The following is a 19,595-nucleotide window of genomic DNA, read 5'->3' on the forward strand; positions in this document are numbered from 1 at the left end:
GAACGACAATGAGTGACCACTAAATTTCCATAAATTGGAGTGGAAAAGTGGAAAACACACTATTTCACGATCAATTATATCTGTGAGAACGTGTCGCACGACTCATTTATATTCTTTTGCACTTCTTTTCCTGCCCAGAAGCAAATATTCAGTTCGGACTTGCACTTTCAGCTGATCGCACCATGAAGACTCTCCTCGCAATTTTCCTCGTGACGTGTTGTGGTAAGATAATGAGAAGGAGATTGTGAAGGAATGTGCATTCTTTTAGTGTGTTTTTTTTTAATATCATTTTGAAGGTGTCACAATGAGTGTTGCGGATATATTCAATAACTACGATCAACCTGCGGATGATTATGTGAACGCAATTATTGTGGAAAGTGTGCAAAAGTATGCTCACAAACCTTCAGACAAGTCTCAAGACAGTGGCAACGATAACTCACAATATTATCAGAAGGATAAAGAGAACAGTGAAGAGGCGCAGAAGTCATCAACAAATCAATACATGCAATTTACACAAGACTTTTCCAACCAATATGCTTCTCAGTCTACTCAATATCTTCCTGATCAAAATCAGCAGCAACAACAGCCTCAACAGCAACAACAATATTCACAACAATGGCAGCAACAACAGCCTCAACAGCAACAACAATATTCACAACAATGGCAGCAACAACCTCAGCAGCAACAGCTATCGCAACAGCAACAGCCTCAAATGCAACAACAAGCTCAACAACAACCAGACTGTCAGCAACAGCAGCCACAATATTCACAATCGCAGCAACAACCGCAAATGCAACAACAATATTCACAATTGCAGCAGCAACAACCGCAAATGCAACAGAAAACGCAAATGCAACAACAATACACACAATTGCAGCAACAACAGCCCCAACAGAACCAACAATATTCACAACAATTGCAGCAGCAACCGCAAATGCAACAACAACAGCCAATGCAACAGAAACCCCAAATGCAGCATCAATATTCACAATTACAGCAACAACCGCAACAGCAACAATATTTACAATTGCAGCAACAACCACAAATTCAGCAACAACCGCAAATGCAGCAGAAACCTCAAATGCAACAACAATATTCACAATGGCAGCAACAGCCCCAAGTGCAACAGCAACAACCGCAAATGCAACAACCGCAAATGCAACAACCGCAAATGCAACAACCGCAAATGCAACAAATGCAACAGCAACAACCGCAAATGCAACAACCGCAAATGCAACAGCAACAACCGCAAATGCAACAACCGCAAATGCAACAACCGAAAATGCAACAGCAACAACAGTCTACAAAGTCACAACAATATTTTTCTCTGCAATATCCACAATTTGGTTCATTTTCTGCTCCTTCAGACTCTAACAAACCAATTAAAAAAAATGTGAATCACCAAAATGTTCAGCTAATCAATATGGGACAGCAAAGTACTTCTAATTCCAAGTATGACGCTGATGAGGAGGTGTACAAGCAGCCAGCAGAACCAGACTATCAGTCCATAACCCTCGAGAACGCCGTCTTCAGTCCGCCAATTGTGCCGTCGATGGATTTTGGACCCATGGGTCCGTCTTATCCGCTGCCTTACAAGCATATGCAGTGAATTCGGTGCACTGTGAGTCAATTGTTCAGCTGACATCACAGCGAGACATCTTATCGCGGAAATCGTGACTTTTATACAAAAATGCAGACTTTTTATCGCATAACGACAATTTCATTGTGCCTTTCAAATCTTATCATGAGAGTGTGTAAAAAAGAATTTTTCTAATTGCTTTTTCACCTTTTATAGGGCAATGAGAGAGTGAAACGTGTACATTTCCCAGCCTTTCTAGATTACCTGATCCTGGAGGACATCCAGACTCTTTACTGTATTAGGAATAAATAACTGAGTGTATAATAAAATATATTTGGAAATATCAACAATCGCACCTCATTTTCCATTCATCGCTGGTCGCCAAAACTTTCTGTGATGATTCTTGTTTTCGTAACTTTTAAATATCTGATATTTCCCCAATAAATCCCGGACGCGCTCGAGGTGGCGTGAAAATTGAAAATGCCGCCGTGAGTGTGGAATTCGAAATGCGAGAAGGCGAAAGAAGAAGAGGCAAAAGTGTTGGGGATTTTATTGATCAATTAATTAATGGGATAGCGGTGTCGTAATCCCATAAAATCCTTCGATCCACTGTATTTTGCTCCTACACCATTCAACCCACTTCGCCATACATCAACCAACTGTTCATCCCACTAAATAAAATGCCCTTTGTCACACACACAATCTCGCAAAACACCCCATTTTTCAGGCACCGTCTCAGCGATTTGCCGCCTTTGATTCAGCACTGATGCTGAGTACTTAGAATAGACCACGTTGGTTCGGCTTTTGAAGTCAATAAAGGGTGAACAACTGCGTTTTCTGCACTTACACAAGGGATTTTTCTGTGAAAATCAATCATTTCTTGTGAGGAATTCTTAGTTTTTGATATTTTCGTCTTTAAAAAATACTGTTTTTCTTTATATTCTTGGTCACCACAGAATTTATCATCCCTTCCGGTCCATTCAACCCTACAGAAATCCCTGTCTCTCTGCCTGTGTCTGTGTTTTAAATTCAAAGCCATGACTCTCAGTGCGCACTTTCCATCCATTTTCAAAGCGTGCAGAAGAGCATGAGGGATGAAATCCTCGCCCAGGCCACAAGTATCAAACTAGTTCACAATTTAATTCAACCATCCCCATTCTGAGCCACGCACGGGCACAGCAGAGCGCCAGGCAGACGCCTCAGAATGGGCACAGCATCACTCTCGTTGCACCCCCTGCGCCCCCGCCGCCCGCCCGTCCGCCACCCACTTTGCCGGGGCAGAGCAAACACACAGAAAGTGAACACCATGTGCGGAAACCCCTAAAGCCAGAGAGTAAGCTTTCTGGTGTGTGGCAAAGCTTTCCACCCATCGAATGTTGAGTGTAGACGAGAATATATGCATTGATTCTCACCCCTTGAGTGTGGATTTGAGGGTGGATACACTCTATTGCTTTTGTCATAGAGTAATCGGATTGGAGCGTCATTTGTTACGTTGTGTATTTTCATTGGTGAACACATTTTTCACCATCTGAGCTTTTCTCACTCACACTGTCTCGCCCTCTCTCATTTGCTCTTTCATCCCCCGCGCGCACATGGAAAATCCGCCGCAACACAGCAAAAAGAATTTTTTTCCATCACCCCACAGCGCGCGTCAGAGGGTGAGTGATTCTGGCTGCTCATGATATCTCCATGTGGATTCATCTTTATGTCCAAATCCAACTGCTTCTCCCCTTGGATGTGGAAACAAAGAAAAGCGCTCCAAACTGGTAATGGATCACCCTGAGAGATATGGCAAAGTGTCTTCCTCGCCCCCATAAAGATGTGCGGCAAGTTGGGAAAAACACCCCGCAATATATTCAACTATTATTGCATTTCATAAAGAAAATATATATTCCAACATAAAACCCACACGCGCAGATCTGAGCAGAAAAACATGTATTCAGAATACTAAGGAGCGGAGGTTGTGCAATAAAATTCCATTTCTCTGATTGGATTTCTATTATGACATCCAATCTCTTCGGGGGAGAAAGCATTTTCCGCCCATGTTGAATGTGGAGATGAAAATAGCATAAAGTAAATTTAATCGGCACACTCATTATAATCCTCTTTCACAATCCGAAAAACCCACTAACAATTCGCTTTCTCTCTCTCACACACTCTGTCTCTAAAGCTCGCAGGCAATCAGTGGAGTGACTTTCGAAATAAAGCATCTCTAAAGCTTTGGTTGTGAACAATAAAACCCACCCCGAAAGTAATCACGCGGGGTGAAAGATAAAAAGCTCACAAGACGGAATGTGAGAAATTGGGCAAATGTGACAAAATTAATTCCATTTGAGTTTTGAGGGAGATTTTTGTGCCAAAATCGATGAGCTTCTCATTTGCATTTAATCCCACACTTTGCCATATTATATATAACCACCACCCTGTCGAAACGAATCCACCCCCGCACGCCAAGACACGCACAAAGAGAGTTGAAAATTTCAGGAATCAGGCAAAATTTGGTGGATTGAAAAATCATCTCGCACCCCTTCGCCTAACCAGCAAGATTGGGGAATTAATCGATGTGCCAAAATTAAATTAAAATATCCACCTTCAGTCAAAATCCAAACTCAGTTGGACTGTATGGAAAATAAACCGCAAATGCGCGGAAAGAGGGCTGAACACGAAGCCAAATCGTGGCAGTGTGAGTGAGACAGAGGGAGAAAATGGAAAATCGCGCCTGAATTTTAACATGTTAAAAAGCTTCCATGGCCACCAAAGTCTCTCCACTTCCTCCCCCCACTTGCCACCCCATCGTTGCCATCGTTTTCCATCGTGGTGGTGAAAGTAGGGCTTTCGCTGCCTCTCTCTGCTTCTGTTTGTCGGGAAATTCGTGTGGAAATGGTTGCGAGACTCCGCCCCAAAGGCGTGACAAACATCAAATCAAAGCATAGAATCGTATTTCAGTTCAGAGTTCAGGAGCTCTACATGAGCACAGGAGGGTTATGAAAATAGCACACAAAGTCAATTTGCACGGTTAGAAACGAAGGGGCGAAAGTGCACGTCAGGAATGGCTGAATGTTGAGAATGCGAATTTATTTTTAGCTTTATGATCAACTTGATTTTAAAGTCCGTGCCACGCGTAAAAGAGAAATCGCTGAAAAGAGCTTCTTCGTGAGGGAAAAATCATGAAAAAACTTATGGGAATTCGTGAAAAACTATTAAATCAACATATTTCCTGGCAAAAAAACTTTCTATATATAAAATTATTAAAAGCAAAATTCAAGGGGAATTTTTTAAAACCTTTCCAGACATAAAACACCTGATAAAACAACATGTAAATGTACAAATTCAGAATGTGGGATAAATAAGAGGTGAATAAAACTACTTTTTCTGGATTTAAAGGATGTAATTTAGTAAGATATCCTGTTCTTTGATGCACTGCGTTTTACTATAAGCATGAAATTGGCATTTTTATCATGCAATTAATTAAAACTATCAAGTCTGGGTGGTTTTATCGCATCGCAAAAGGTGAATTCAGTGGCGAATTGTGCGGGTTTTACGGTGTAGGGCCGGAAAGGGGATGCAATAAAAATGCTGAGGACGATTTCCCAGCACTTTGCCAAGAGTGTGTGCCAAGATGTGGATGGCAGGGCGAAGCGTTGCCGAGGGGTTGATGGTGGTGTGTGTATCTCAGTGGGATCAACTTCTGGTCGAGAGATGGTTGACAATTCGTGTGGCTGTGTGAATTCACGAAATGCGAGAGAGAGGCGGGAATTTCAGCATCATTTGCTGGAAAGCTTCCACCCTATTTCATCTACAATCACACACACACTGTCGCGGCATAAAAACAGTCACGGCAGCAGAAGCCACCGCGGCACCAGCAATTTTCCTCCACTCAAACAGCATCAATAAGAAATTGATGGTGGTTGATGCAAATTTAACTCTGGCACCGGAGGAAAAAGTGGAAAATCAGAGTGTGTAACTGAGTGAAATTAACAAACTACTGTATTACTAAAAATCCTTCCTCACGATTTCCTTGTGAACAATCCAGTGAGTAAAGTGCGTTTTTCCTCTCGCATCCAAACAGTGCTGTTTATTATTGAACTTCTGCCGCAGGTGATCAAAAGTGGTGTGAAATTATGGAAATATCAACCAACAATCTTTCCGACGGTTCAGGTAATTTTTCGCCACATTTCGCGCGGGTAGAAAAAATGCACGTGCCGTGAGAAAATCGTGAGGATTATTCTCAGCCAAGAGTGATAAAATGCCAGCAAATTTTCCAAGCACGTCCGCCTCAATGATATTTTTCAACGCATTGTTCTTAATCAAATTGTCATTTTTCCAAAATCTCATCCCCGCCTTAGACACTGTGTCCATTTCCTCCCTCGGGGTGGCTTTTTTCTCTCAATTTTTCACACCAATCCACCTTGTATGTAAAAATATACACAGACAATTTGACGCATAAAGCTCTAAGTTGTTCGCTCTGTGAATACTAATATGAATATCCTCTCTTCGGTGGCCTTTGTGTGAATTTTTCATCCCCAAAGACACCGCCTGAAAGACAGTGGATTTTTGAAGTGTTTCTTCATCACACGAACACCTGAGAATATCCAAAAGAAACTTGCCATCGCAATTAAGTCAAAAAATATCTGTGTTTTAATACAAGGACAACAGTTTAACCTTGTGCCTCACTAATTCTCGTCTACACGTGCTTGGAAGATATTTAACTCTTAGCCACGATCGCGCACTCTGACAAAACACATCTTGTGTGCTTGTCCAAAAATTGGCGCTTCAGAAGTTAAACTTTATACAGCTGATTCTCCGCCACGAGAAACCCGGCATGATTGAGACGACAAAAAACTAACAATTACTCGATGATGAGTAAAAATAGACGAAAAAGACGAAAAGTCATACACATATATGTGAAAAGACTTGGGCAAATAATGCTGTGAAATCATTAATAATTCGCTGATAAGAAGTATAACACCGCAAACTTCGTAGTGACACATGAAATTGTTGTATTCATTGTCGGCGCCAATTGATTAAATATCAAAATGAGAAATTTCTTGATATTTGCCCAAGTCACATTTTTGCTTATTGAAATTACAGGATAAACACTATGACTTTGTGGTACAACGTTGAAGTTTTTGCTACACCAGTCGTGAAATATTCTTGAATTTTGCAATCAAGTGCATATATTGTAATTCCGTGTAATTTCCCCTTGAAACCATGCAATGCAAATATTTGACGGCAACGCGTGGGAAAGCTTTTTTTCCCTTGCAAAGTGTCAAAGTGAAGGAAAAACTCCAATAAAACTCGAAAGTGTGATTGATGAAAAATCAATAGAAACCGCGCCACATTTCCTCCCAACAAGAAACATTCAAATAAGCCTCACAAAAATGTACAAATAAAAGTAAACAAGAGAAAGAGAACACAGACTGAGACAATTTAGGTGTCTGAAGGCAGTAAAAGGAAAATCATTGCATTAAAACTGCCACATGCTGTAAAAGGGAAAAAGTTACACCTGAAATTAGTTTACGCGAAATAGCGCAGATAAGATTGGTGCAGAGGAGACAGAAAAAGAAGAGGCCAAAGAAAAGAGTGATTGAGTCAGGAGAGATTTCAAGAATGAGATAGAGAAAAATTACTGACATGGGAAAAACTTTTTCAATTCAAGGCAAGAGCGAAGAGAAAGAGATGAGGAAATTTTTACGAAAGGAAAATTGCTCTTCTCGGGGGAAAAACCATTGAAAGTTTTGCTTTTCGCCAAACACTTATTTTCCTTTTCTCCTCCTTGTCCTTTGGCAGCGACGTGAAAGGCGCAAAACTTTTCTCTCTCTCACTCTTCCCGCCTCGCATTTGCTAAATTCGCGAAATAACTCAGGCAGAAATTAAATTACCAAAATGACAAATCCGATTTTCCACTCTTCCTTCGAAAACATTGGAAACATGGAATTTTTGGGGGGAGTTTTGCGCTCTCGCTTCTGATTTCGATGCTTCGCCCAAATGTAAATATTTGCAAAATACCTGAGAGACGAGACAATAACTACAGATATTTATGCTGACAGTGATCTCTGTGTATATAGAAAACGCCCCTGAGTTGAGTGATGGTTGAGCGAGAGGAAATTCTTGTGGGAAAGTGATTTGGGAGGAGAGCGTAATGAAATTTCCCATCATTTGCACTCGTCGTTTCGCTTTGTTGAGCACCGTCAAAAATGATTAGCATTAATTTGACAATAATGGAAATATATTGAGTTCATGGCGAAGACAGTCAATAAGTGAATTTATCCACCCACACACGAGTGTTGCTGGCGAAGGGTTGCTTTTATTGCCATTTTGCAGATTTATCCATCAACTTCAGTGCAATTTTATCTCACCCACAATTAGCTTGAAATATGTTCACTCTGAAATTATCATTCTAATTTTACATTCATTTCCCTTCTTTGCCAAACAAACAATAGATTAACACTTTCTGCAATTGAAATTGCAAATAACTCGAGCGGAAAGTGTGCAGAAAATGGATCGTCATTATTGGCTCTGGAATTTCCATTACTCTAAAAGAACTCCTCAATTCATCCACGAAGAAAAATCCTGAGTATACAAATGAAAAGAAAGTCGATGCGAGGAGATTTTTTATAATAAACACGTTCCTAGAAACGTGACATGACTTTCGCAATTTTGAGGGCAAATAAGAAGAACTTCATTCACATTTTTCCATACTAAACAGGCAGAAGAAGAAGAAAAAAAAAGTCGAGAAAATTCTATCAAATCGAATCGTCGAGGTCTTTTCTCCCCGAAACACGACAAAACGTCCCTTTCAACCTCCAATTTGTAAAGGGACAACTTAGAGGAACACTTGAAAGGCGATGGAAACACTCTTTTAGCTTTCTTCTGTGATCTGTGTGCAAATGAGAAAGTTGATCGTGCAAAGTCTTTCTCTTCTGCTTTCCGATTGATAGCAAAATGATGAATTTATCAATTTTCTTCCTCACGATCCGAGATTTCTTTAGAAAATCCAACTCAATGTCATTTTCTTCCTTCCCTCAAGACTCCACGTCACATCTCATCGCCTAATAAATTGCATTGGAAAGGCACAAAAGTATCAAATCAAATAATTGACAAATTTCATTAACCCATCTCTCCGCACATCAACTTGCTCCTCTTCCACTCTTTGCAATTTGTTGAATTGCAAACCAAGTCGAATCTCAACCCCTCGGACGCGCACATTCACCCTCGGCAGAAAAGAAATCACTCTTCTCAATTAGAGGGTGATTACGAAACAATTGACCCGTGCGACGAGGAGAAGCAATGCCAGAAAAACAGGGGAAAAAAGGGAAGAAGAAGGGGTTTAAGTGTATAATTCACTTAAAACAGATTTATTCCCACATCCTTGCGATGCTGCACACGTTCTTCGGGGAATATTTGCGTGTCACACAATCAACACTTGAGGATTTGTTGTCATTCATGAACCAGCAATTTTCGCAATTGACTCTCTCTCTCTCAGCCAGACAGATTAATAAACTCTAACAACTCTATAATCTCCATATCTCGCCCATAAAGATCACCGTGGAAACTCGCCGGGATCCTGCTTCCCGACGCCACCCAATCACTTGATGCCATGGCATCCGCCGCCCAATGGGAATGCCGCCGGAAACGGTGGCGGAAATGGCGGCGGAGCCATTCACGACGGCAACGGAAACACCGTGATGCCCGGCAATGGGCGCAAGGTGCAGAACATGAGTCTCGTGTGCGTGGTTTGCGGAGACACGAGCTCAGGGAAGCACTACGGCATCCTGGCGTGCAACGGATGCTCGGGCTTCTTCAAGCGCAGCGTCCGACGGAAACTCATCTACAGGTAAAATCACTTGCCACACATTTTTGGAGAAAATGAGAGGAATACTGTATTCGTGTTTGCATTTCATCCCCTTTTCTAATTGTAGTTACTGGTTTTACTATTTTTGCGCTGGTTTTGTATAGAAGTCGCAGAGTTGATAAGCAAGATAGATGAGAGTTCAGAAATGGCCAATTAGAGAATTATATTTCGTGATTAAATCAGGATGAATTGATGAAAAGAATCAGTGAGAACTGAAGACAGTTGCTTTTCAAACTGTTCATGAAGTTCACAACTGAAATTGTTTTGTATTCTTATCAATTCAATCGATTCAATCTTATAAAACAGTCGTTAATTGCCATAATTTTTAATCCCAAATTGTTTAAACAAAGTTAATATAATTATTTTGAGTCTGAAGAACAAGAAACCACACTTTAAGCACTGTTATTCCCCAGAAGCTTCAGGAAATAAGCAGATTTTTTCCACAGTTCGTAATTTCTCATCTATTTCTGAACATAATCAACTCTGAGAAATAACAATCTCGCCTCCGAAATGGTATCAGATGCTTGATGATGCTATTTAAACAGGGGATTTAATATTTAAATTTATGCAGTGACATAAAAATCCGTGAAAAAAATAACTTTCAGTCCTCACACCATTGCTCTTTTGCCACCCCTCATGGGCGGGGGTGAATATCAATTTGTATTTTCCCATTGCAAACACCAGGAAATTATTAATTTATTCACTCTGGCGTCAGTGGCAGAGTTGTATACATTCCCGGAGTGTCATATGAATAAGATTGGGGATTACGGAGAAGAAGAAGCAAAATAACAAGGATCAAGTGAATCCCACTTGGTGCCAAATGTGACCATCAATTGCTCATGCCTCTCTAAATGGTCCTCATAAATCCCACAGACTGCGAATCCCCTGCGCGAGGGTTGGAAGCCTCGGCGAGCAAGGGCGGGGAAATTATTGAAATATCTCAACTCGCTTCGCGCGCAACATTGGGCAAATGTGTGTGTGCGATGCATCAAATGGACATTTGGGAGAGATTCTTGCCGATTAAATTGCAAATATCATCAAATGCCTCAGCGCTTAAGCCGGTCAAGAGCCCGAAATCAATTTATGCAAATTGCAAGAGCGAATGAATCAAAACGCAATTATCCCTTGATTGTGCGGGAAGAAAGTGTATCACGCAGGATTTTTCCGTCGCTCACCGACGGGATTTAATCCTTGTGGTGGCAACAGATTCCAAAAACACCAGGGGTGCGCCAGGAGGAAATCCCATTTTTGTCTTTCCATCGGGAGCGCAGATGGTCAAAGGAGATACTCGAATTGATTTGTGAAAAATTGAAGTCACCCGAATCATCCTCTTTGCCCATCTTCTGCACCACTCAAACTCATCCGCAATTATATCACAAGGATGCCAGACTCAAAAGGAGAGACAATTCCCAACAACCTCAGGGGTGACTTTATTAATTCCAAATGAGATGAGCAGCGCTTCTATTGAGGAACGATAATTGGAGAGACATTCTGAAGAATCTGCAAATGATGAGCGATTTCAATGCAAATGAATATATCAATTTGTGTGCTGCTGCAGGTATATTTCTGCGAAGAAGTTGCTTGAGTAATCCTTAACAATCATCCCTGACTTCTTGCTCAATTTAATCCAGAGATTCACCCCCAAAGGGGGAGATATTACGAAGTTGTGTAAGGATTAATATTAGAATGAAAGCCTTCTTTTGCGTTTCTCGATTATGTGATTTATTCTATTTATACGAAACGGCGATAAAACTAAACAAAATTGGTGAAAATCAAACATAACCACAAAAATAGAATATGGGATTGAGAAAATGGCAATTTTAAGAGCTTTTCTACCTAGTTTTGAATCATAATCCGTAATTTTGAGTCCATTGGCAAATTGTAAAAGTTCAAAAAACTTTCAAAAGGATTACCTCAGCTGTTCAGAAGATTCTTTCAAATCTGTCCTATTATTTGTGAGGTTATGATTAGAAAATAAGATTCCTTTGCAGATTAAATCAAATATATTGATTGAGACCTTCCAGAATCTCTTAAGAAAAGTTACCAAACAGATTTTAGACTGATAAATTGAATTCAATTGTTCAGCAGGACAAAAACCTTTTTGGAGTCTTTAAGTACAAATTTTAGGTTCATATTCTCACAATTTGATCTTGACACCTTGATTTCTGAAGACAACAGTGTGATGTACAGATTTAAGTCACATTATCTCCCCCTTGACTCGTTCCTTCTTCTCTCCAACAGATGCCAAGCAGGCACAGGACGCTGTGTCGTGGACAAGGCGCATCGGAATCAATGCCAAGCTTGCCGGTTGAAAAAGTGCCTCCAAATGGGCATGAACAAAGACGGTAAGATACTTATTCCCAAAAAAAAAACATGCCAACAACCCCTTCAGAGGAGGCAATCTTCCATGAAGAGGCCACAAAGAATGGTGTTGTGTGTGTGTGTGAATTTTAATGATGGTAAAACTCAGCGCCAGTGCAGAATATTTATGCAAATTGGGCACAATTACCGCATCTTTGGTCACACTTTCGCCACAGACATCAAATTTAGTGTAAATTTAACCAATTGGAGGGCCAACGAGAGGCTCTTTCATCTCCTCACCGCGCGCGCGAGCGGGAAATGAGGTGGGCGGAAAATCGTTTGCATACGCGTCGAGCACGTGCATCGCGCGTCGGGAAATCTGATTTGCGTCTCTCTGCGAAAAGAACACCCTGTCGTCGAGTCCTCGAGGGCAGAAAGTGGCCCTGAGACCCCCCGCGCCGAAGGTGTCGCAATTTGAGGCGAGCATTTGCTCTGTGGGCCCCGGACAATCACGGCACGTGTCACACATTGTTTTACCACCCGTGCGTTTTTCCATTTTCTCCACGCTGACTCGCATCTGACCTGCCGCTGATCCTCCGTCCCCGGAACAGCACCAGAGCGCCCCACCCCGGACATGCCCTGGTCACTTGCACGCACAATTCTGTGCAGCTCTTTAGCGCGCGACAAACAATAATAATTATTCCATTGCACTTCGGCGCTTCAGAGGATTTAACCATTTAGTAAATCGCGAGATATTGTACCTCTTTCGCTCATTAGCATTTCACATTAAGCACATTTTTAACCCCTAACATTGCGAGTGAATCGAAGAGTAAAGTTCAGTAGGAAATATTCTGTGGACTGAAGCTGTGAAAATTCAGTCAGACTTGAGAATGCTTTTCCTAAGTTTTTAAAGACTTTTGATTTGTTATAAACGAGTAAATTCTCAAGAAAAGCCCCTAAATTAGATTTAATTCTATTTATTTAATTCAATTTAAGCCGCTTCACAACTTAAACAAAGCAAATCACAGTGAAAATGATATAAAATTAATCAAATTCCATGTTAAGTATTCTCATAAGCCGGGTTTAATTTGCCATTTCTAAGAATATCTTTATTGTTATTTGCCCCTTAATTTTAAATATCAAATCCTAAATGCTCAAATCACACAAACGATCTCTATTTTCAACCCATTTTCACCGATAATTTAATTCTTGTTCAAAAACTTAACAGTTTCTTGCATCATTTCTCTCATCAACACAAATTCAGTCTTGAAGAAGTTTCTCTCCTCCGTCAATCTCCGGACATCTTCTCTCGCGGACTTCAGTAAGTAGTAAAATTGCTGCAAAAATACATTACATTGCCTAGTGAATGCGGAAGAAAGCGCTGAGAAGCACTCACCATTTCCCGGAGAGTGTACGGTTCTGAAGGCGGATGATCAAATTTGTCTGCCTCTTCTGGGCGAGGAAGGGCGTCTTCTCGCACAGGGGAAGAATGCCTAGAGCAGTCGAGGGAACAGGGAGATCTCTTCAGGCTGTCTTGCAGCGTTGTGGTCAGCAGAGGATCCTGATCTGGAGCGCTGCTGATTGGCTGTGAAATTGCTGAATTTGTCACGTCTGCAGAACAGTCACTCGTCGTCCTTGTCGTTCTCTTTGGTTTCTTTGAGATCACATTGAGGATTCTGTAGTGAATCGATCCCTTATTAACAGGAACTCCCAGTTTTTCGCAATCTCGCTGATGTCTCCAAGCGCGGCCTCTCATGCTGTGCCAAGACTGTGAGGATGTGGAAAGGAAATTAATCATTTGACCGGATATTTTTGTGATTCGCGCTTACAGTTCTCCACTGAGTTTCTGTCTTCTTGGCGCCATTTGGCACTGCATTGAGAGCATCGGTGAGTTCTTGCCACGCCTTGGCGTTCTTCGCAGTCAAGATTGGACCCATTCGTGATCCTCGGCCGATATTGAAGTCAATCGGGTTCTTTCCAATCGTACTAATGAGAACATCAAATTGCTCTTGAGTGTGGTGTTTCTATTTTCCATGAAAGAGCAGAGAAATCGCTTAACTTGAGGCTCTTTTGTGAAAAAAACCCACAAAGAAGGAAGAGAAACAAACCTTTGTATTGGGTTGACTTCGCTGACTCTCATCTGCTTCTTAATAAAAAGAAAATCACCATTGGAATTGCACTGACGAACTCTTCAATTAATTACACTCACCTTCTGAGTCGCTGGACATGATTTCTTTGATAAATCACGCTGAAAATACTGAAGGATCGCGCTAAACACCAAATTGCGAATCGCACCGGCAATGTCACTTATCAAAAATATTTACAAGTGTAGTTGAAAGTAATTCTGCTAGAGTTCGCGTGTGTTGAATCTGGCGTTGTTGCGCGCCACATTCAAAAATTCATTTATTTAGAATACTTGGAATACTTCAGCTTCTTCTCATCCTTCTCCTTGAGCAATTTCATTGCATCCTGCATCATTCCCCTCATCAATAGGAATTCATTCTTGAAGAAATCTCTCTCCTGTCGCATTGAGTTCAGCAAATGAAAGAATTGCATTTCCCTTTGCGTGTAAGGCTGCGGTGGAATATTGGTGAATGTGCGTGAATTATGTGGTTGATTCTTCAACACGCTGTCAAAATAATCCGAGCAATCCTTGGAACAATCCAAATCCTCGGCATCATTGTTAACTTGCGGGGAAACAGATCGCGGAGATGATTTTGTGGAAAACCCGAGAGTTGTGGTCAGCAGAGGATCCTGATCGGCCAGAGAATCTCGCTGTTCACCCTCTGGATGGGGTGGAGGAAGAGTTGTGTCATCGTCGCTCATGCTGTGCTCTTGCGACTCGCTTTTCGTCGCAATCATTGGAATGTCCGGAAGCTCTTTCCAGACGCGCAGAGCGCGCTCTTCGAAGCGCGTCAACTTCACCCTGGGCGGGTGTCCTGATTTGGCCTCCTCCTGCGCCGTCTTCATCTTACTGGTCAGATTGTAGTGCCAATTGCGGAAGTTAATCGACCACTCCTCCGGAGATCTCTGCGGCGCTCCGGCTGCGTTCAGCACCTTCGACAGCGTCGCCCAGAGCCTGTGGTACTGCGGATGCATGCTGTCTAGTATTCCCGGGTGTTTTGTCGCAAAATCCACAAAGGTTTCCCGCTGCTCCTGATTCGTGCGCGGGCCGCGACGTTTCGTTCCTGAGAAACACCCAAAATAAATCCTCAGTCTCATTGCATTTTTGCTGTGCGCTTCAAAACACTCCACTTACCAGGCGATTCTGTGGGCAAATCACCCCAATTGGGTTCCATTTTACTTTAATTCGACACTTAAATAACTTTTACACGTAAAATTAGTGCAGGAAATGCAGAGACAGAGTGAAAATCTGAAAATTATCCAACAGCTGATTGTGTTGTAAACACTCAATGACATTTCACAAAATTCACCACGCCTGACATTTCACTTTCACCTCACTTGCTATAAAATTTAAAAGGAATTCCAGTAAAAAGCCATTGAGTGTTAGAATTTAGTGAATTATACTTATTTCAAAATTAAATTCAAGGGATTACTTCGAGTATATGAAAATGATGAAAATTGCCTGAAAAACACACACTAAACGCGTTTTTCTTTGTGTGAATATTTTTTCAAAACTATGCAATATTTTTCCACCAGAGGCGCTGACGGTGTGGCGCCATGATGCTTTTTCTGGATCCTCAAAGAATTTTCTTGCTTTTTTCCACTCTTCAGCCGTGCAGAATGAGCGTCAGCCACGAAACACCGCCACAATTCGTCCGGAGGCTCTGCGTGACATGGAACAAGGACATGCCCTGCGCGAGGCAGCGGTTGCAGTGGGGGTTTTCAGGTAAAAGAACGCACAGAAAGGTGCTGAGAAAGTCTCACTGTGTGGAGACATTGTGGCAACTGCCAATGATTCCCAGAAGTTTCGATAATATTTTCAGTCCTCCCGTGTCGCTGCTGCCTTCCAATCGATACGGCCCGGGACTTCTCACTCCTCCAGGTAGTTTCACGTGGTGGGAAGAAAGAGGGAAGAGAGTTATCATTGCGTATCTTTGCAGCGCTCAATGCTGTTCCCGTGAGCACTCTGTTCCAGAATCCATCGTCATTCCCTCTGAGCAACAGCATTGGCCACCACGGATCTCCGCTGGGGACTTCAGGCGGCGCCCTGGGCAGTGTGGGCGTCATGAGAACGGGCAGCAGTAACAGCAATCACGAGAGTGTTTGTCCGTTGAATGCTTCGACGACGTCCAGCAACAATTCTCAGCCGCCGGCGTCGCCGCCGCTCAGCAACTCGACCAAGGAGGCCGGCAGAGTGGATAACTGCGTGAAGGCGGCTCCAGAGTCCGCCAAGAGCATGTCTTCAGTGGGATCTTGCAGTCCCATTCCCTCAAATGACAACGATGGTGAGATTCGGGTGGGATTTTCTGTGCAATAAAGAGTGTGTTAATTTGGGCTTCTTTGGGGCTTTGCAGAGGACTCCATTGATGTCACGAATGACGAGGAGACTGACCGCTCGCCCACGGGCCCCATGCATTGCCTGATGCCCCCAAAATTCTACGGTCATCCACAGGAGACCATCTTCGAGACGAGCGCTCGGCTGCTCTTCATGGCCGTGAAGTGGGCCAAGAATCTGCCCAGCTTCGCCAGTCTGCCGTTCCGCGATCAGGTGATCCTACTGGAGGAGTCGTGGGCGGAACTGTTCCTGCTCAACTCCATCCAGTGGTGTATGCCTCTGGACACGGCCAGCTGCTCTCTTTTCTCCTCCGCCGAGCACTGCGCCAATCTCTCCAATCCGGGCGTGATGAAGCAGACGCAGGTGGCGCAGGACGTGCGTACGCTGCACGACACGCTGTGTCGCTTCAAGTCTGTGCTCGTGGATCCGGCGGAGTTCGCCTGTCTCAAGGCGATCGTGCTGTTTCGCTCGGAGACGCGCGGCCTGAAGGATCCGGCGCAGATTGAGAATCTGCAGGATCAGGCGCAAGTGATGCTGGCGCAGCACTGCCGCAGCCAATTTCCCGGCCAGATTGCGCGCTTCGGCAGGCTGCTTCTCATGCTGCCACTCCTCCGGACCGTTCACTCGCACAAGATCGAGTCGCTGTACTTCCAGCGCACCATCGGCAACACACCCATGGAGAAGGTGCTCTGTGATATGTACAAGAACTAGGGGAGGATCGCTGTAATTGTGTCTGTGTCTCAGTAAAACTCGTGGAAATCAAGCCATATTCAATTTATTTGCAACTCTCTCTCTCTCTCTCTCACTGACAAACCGGGCACGATGCGTAGTCCTTGCAGGATTCCTGGCAGACAAGGTGATGGAATTGGGTGAAGTAGTAGACTCTCCCCTTCTTGAGTCCAACCACAATCATGCGATAGATCTGGGCGCAAATGAGCCTTCCAGAATCGTCGAATTCATCCAGGTTGATGCCGTGAGCCAATGCGTACTCGTGCACTTCCGTCGTGTCCTCCGGAACAGACGGTGTGTAAGCGCACTGAGGAAGCCCGTAATACTTCCGGGCATCGTCGCCACTATTGCGGGGGTCCTTCTCTATCCACTTTCCGAGTTCGTCTTCGAGAACCCAGACATCGATCCTGGGCAGCTTCGCAATGCAAGCCCTGATGTGCTTCTGGACCACTTTCGCGAACTCCTTCTCCAGAAAAACGTTGTTCTCATCCATAATCGGAGGATAGAGAACAACCTTAGCTTTCCCCGTATTACCTGAAGTGCCTGCCATCCTGAGAGACTGACGAGTAACGAATGATCTGGAGCGTTTGGAGCCAATTTCCGGCTTCTCCAAAATGGAGCCCATTTTACAGTTATATTTTGGTGGGAGCGGAATTCGAAATGATCCCCCTAGCGGAATCCAGAAGAAACAGTGCGCTATTCACCACGAATCGGGAAATCAGAATGTTTGCATTTGTGTGCTGACATTTTCGCAATTTTCCCAGTGATTAAGTGCGTGAAAAGTTTTCCAAACTACTGAAAAGTCTTCTAGAAGACTCATAAAGTCAATTCCACGTGAAAGTTTTCCACCCTCGGCGTTTACAAACTGTAAATTGGTAGGTAAATATAGTGTATTTGAATGTGAGGTTATGTTTTGATTTCATTTGACGTGTCGTTTTTTATTCTTGATGGATTCTCTTGGATTTTTCAGTGAGAAAACTGCAATTTTCCAGTTCTCCATCTGATTAAGAGGGCAGTAAACAATTCCAGTAAACTATAGATTATGGCCGAGTTAAATTCATCAGTGTCAGATCGAAGTGACGACACATTGTACAGAAGTGCTCTGGACAATAGTGGATTTGGTGAGTGGTTTTCTGGAAATTTCGTGTGGCAAATCGACTAAATGACTTCTGTGTGGGCTGTTCTAGGTTCCGAAAGCGACACCACACAGACCGCCAGCGAGATGAGCAGTGAAACCCTGGAGAATACGCTTCAGTCGAATGTGAGTGCAGAGGATGTGGCTTCTTCTGTTTCTACACAGCTCATTTCTTTGCAGGATGAGTCGTCAGTCCTGATGGCCGATGATGAGAAGACCCTACACACGCCAGAAGCTAGCAGGAAGCGAAAACACAGCCACGAGGAGGTGATTATGATCAGCAGCGATGATGAGACGGAAACGGCGGCTGCGTCCACTTCCACCACGACCACAGTGGCGGAGAAGCCCGCGATGGAACCGCAGAGAAGCACTGAGATCAAGATCTACAGCAGCCTGGAGGAGTTCGACAGGAATCTGCCGCCAACAGTGAATCTCCTGACCACGCCGCACGGCAGTCGAGTGTATCTGGTCGGCACGGCGCACTACAGCGAGGAGTCACAGAACGACGTATCGCTGGTGATCAGGAACGTGCGCCCGCGGATTGTGGTGGTGGAGCTGTGCGGCTCGCGCATTCACATTCTCAAGTACGACGAGAAGACGCTGCTGGAGGAGGCGAAGGACATCAACATGAGCAAGCTGCGCAACGCCGTCCAGTCCAATGGCGTGGTGATTGGGCTGCTCTTCATCCTGCTGCTGAACATCAGTGCCAAGCTGACGGAGCAGCTGGGCATGGCGCCGGGCGGGGAGTTTAGGCGTGCGCTGGAGGAGGCACAGAAGCTGCCGCACTGCATGCTTCATCTCGGCGATCGGCCCATCAACGTGACGCTGCAGCGCTCGCTGCACGGACTCACGTTCTGGCAGACGCTGAAGCTCGTGTGGCGCCTGATCACGTCGGATCTGAAGATCAACAAGGAGGAGGTGGAGAACTGCAAGCAGAGCGATCTGTTGCAGAAGCTGATGGAGGAGATGGCCGGCGAGTTTCCCGCCTTCGAGACGGTGTTCGTGAAGGAGCGCGATCTGTATCTCTGCCACACACTCCAGATGGCCGCCTCCACGCCACTGCATCCCGGCGAGCCGCTGCAGCCCATCAATGTGGTGGGCGTGGTGGGAATCGGACACTCGGCCGGCATCATGGCAAATTGGGGAAAAGTGGATTCGCGACGAATTGCGGAGATCCTCGTCATTCCGCCGCCCACGATGCGCGGGCGGATCATCAGGGCCACGATCAAGTACGGCTTCCTGGGCGCCGTGGGGTACGGCCTGTATCGCGCGGTGCGACCTCTTCTGCCCAGGATCTTATGATGTCTGATATTCATTCTACTGTAAGACGAACTCTCGTGCGGCCAATCAACCCAGAGACCAGCCACTAAACCAATTCTTTGCCCAATTTGTCACACTTTTTGCCGTGTAAATATTCTTTCTTGTCCATTTGTCTGAATAATAAAAATTCATAGAGAACATATATGAGAAGAGAGATTTCTGTTTTGTCGGCGCATTTTCAAATTGTCGAACTGCGATGGACCGATTGAGTTCCGAT

General features: G+C 44.0%; 4 protein-coding genes across 6 annotated transcripts; 3 read left to right on the forward strand and 1 right to left on the reverse strand.

Annotated features, from left to right (window-relative positions):
* Nucleotides 1-49: 49 nt before the first annotated feature.
* LOC132257278 (putative mediator of RNA polymerase II transcription subunit 26) lies at nt 50-1,923 on the forward strand. 2 transcript variants are annotated; one of them, XM_059754123.1, is made up of 3 exons: nt 50-222; nt 297-1,621; nt 1,796-1,923. In XM_059754123.1, the coding sequence occupies exons 1-2, from the start codon at nt 183-185 to the stop codon at nt 1,607-1,609; spliced, it is 1,353 nt and encodes a 450-aa protein (XP_059610106.1). In that variant the 5' UTR covers nt 50-182; the 3' UTR covers nt 1,610-1,621; nt 1,796-1,923. The 2 variants fall into 2 exon arrangements, with proteins under 2 accessions (XP_059610106.1, XP_059610105.1); XM_059754122.1 differs by having other exon boundaries at nt 297-1,923.
* Nucleotides 1,924-2,616: 693 nt separating this feature from the next.
* LOC132257263 (photoreceptor-specific nuclear receptor) lies at nt 2,617-16,955 on the forward strand. The gene is made up of 8 exons (XM_059754101.1): nt 2,617-2,626; nt 2,691-2,912; nt 9,122-9,416; nt 11,676-11,779; nt 15,471-15,585; nt 15,683-15,741; nt 15,800-16,144; nt 16,214-16,955. Exons 1-8 carry the CDS (start codon nt 2,617-2,619, stop codon nt 16,903-16,905), a joined length of 1,842 nt encoding a protein of 613 aa, XP_059610084.1. The 3' UTR covers nt 16,906-16,955.
* On the reverse strand, nt 12,840-15,145 carry LOC132257283 (uncharacterized). Of its 2 annotated transcripts, XM_059754129.1 has the most exons (5): nt 14,995-15,145; nt 13,844-14,923; nt 13,565-13,759; nt 13,132-13,503; nt 12,840-13,072 (listed from the first exon to the last, which is right to left on the reverse strand). In XM_059754129.1, the coding sequence occupies exons 1-2, from the start codon at nt 15,032-15,034 to the stop codon at nt 14,139-14,141; spliced, it is 825 nt and encodes a 274-aa protein (XP_059610112.1). In that variant the 5' UTR covers nt 15,035-15,145; the 3' UTR covers nt 12,840-13,072; nt 13,132-13,503; nt 13,565-13,759; nt 13,844-14,138. The 2 variants fall into 2 exon arrangements, with proteins under 2 accessions (XP_059610112.1, XP_059610113.1); XM_059754130.1 differs by lacking the exon at nt 12,840-13,072 and having other exon boundaries at nt 13,482-13,492.
* Nucleotides 16,956-17,620: 665 nt separating the features above from the next.
* LOC132257280 (traB domain-containing protein) lies at nt 17,621-19,518 on the forward strand. Its single transcript, XM_059754124.1, has 4 exons — nt 17,621-17,798; nt 17,894-18,044; nt 18,111-18,184; nt 18,239-19,518. The coding sequence occupies exons 2-4, from the start codon at nt 17,966-17,968 to the stop codon at nt 19,358-19,360; spliced, it is 1,275 nt and encodes a 424-aa protein (XP_059610107.1). The 5' UTR covers nt 17,621-17,798; nt 17,894-17,965; the 3' UTR covers nt 19,361-19,518.
* Nucleotides 19,519-19,595: the final 77 nt, after the last annotated feature.

The sequence above is a fragment of the Phlebotomus argentipes genome, unplaced genomic scaffold (assembly GCF_947086385.1).
Source record: "Phlebotomus argentipes unplaced genomic scaffold, Phlebotomus argentipes genome assembly contig_42, whole genome shotgun sequence".
In the NCBI taxonomy this organism is placed as follows: domain Eukaryota; kingdom Metazoa; phylum Arthropoda; class Insecta; order Diptera; family Psychodidae; genus Phlebotomus; species Phlebotomus argentipes.

Bases quoted from the DNA above. Each gene is read 5' to 3' on its own strand.
- LOC132257278 (XM_059754122.1), top strand. From the start codon at position 183: ATGAAGACTCTCCTCGCAATTTTCCTCGTGACGTGTTGTG. The intron at 223-296 runs GTAAGATAATGA...ATCATTTTGAAG, and splicing joins TTTCCTCGTGACGTGTTGTG to GTGTCACAATGAGTGTTGCG.
- LOC132257263 (XM_059754101.1), top strand. The intron at 11,780-15,470 runs GTAAGATACTTA...TCCACTCTTCAG, and splicing joins AATGGGCATGAACAAAGACG to CCGTGCAGAATGAGCGTCAG. The intron at 16,145-16,213 runs GTGAGATTCGGG...GGGGCTTTGCAG, and splicing joins TCCCTCAAATGACAACGATG to AGGACTCCATTGATGTCACG.
- LOC132257283 (XM_059754129.1), bottom strand. From the start codon at position 15,034: ATGGAACCCAATTGGGGTGATTTGCCCACAGAATCGCCTG. The intron at 14,924-14,994 runs GTAAGTGGAGTG...GGTGTTTCTCAG, and splicing joins TTTGCCCACAGAATCGCCTG to GAACGAAACGTCGCGGCCCG.
- LOC132257280 (XM_059754124.1), top strand. From the start codon at position 17,966: ATGGCCGAGTTAAATTCATCAGTGTCAGATCGAAGTGACGACACATTG. The intron at 18,045-18,110 runs GTGAGTGGTTTT...GGGCTGTTCTAG, and splicing joins TCTGGACAATAGTGGATTTG to GTTCCGAAAGCGACACCACA. The intron at 18,185-18,238 runs GTGAGTGCAGAG...ATTTCTTTGCAG, and splicing joins AGAATACGCTTCAGTCGAAT to GATGAGTCGTCAGTCCTGAT.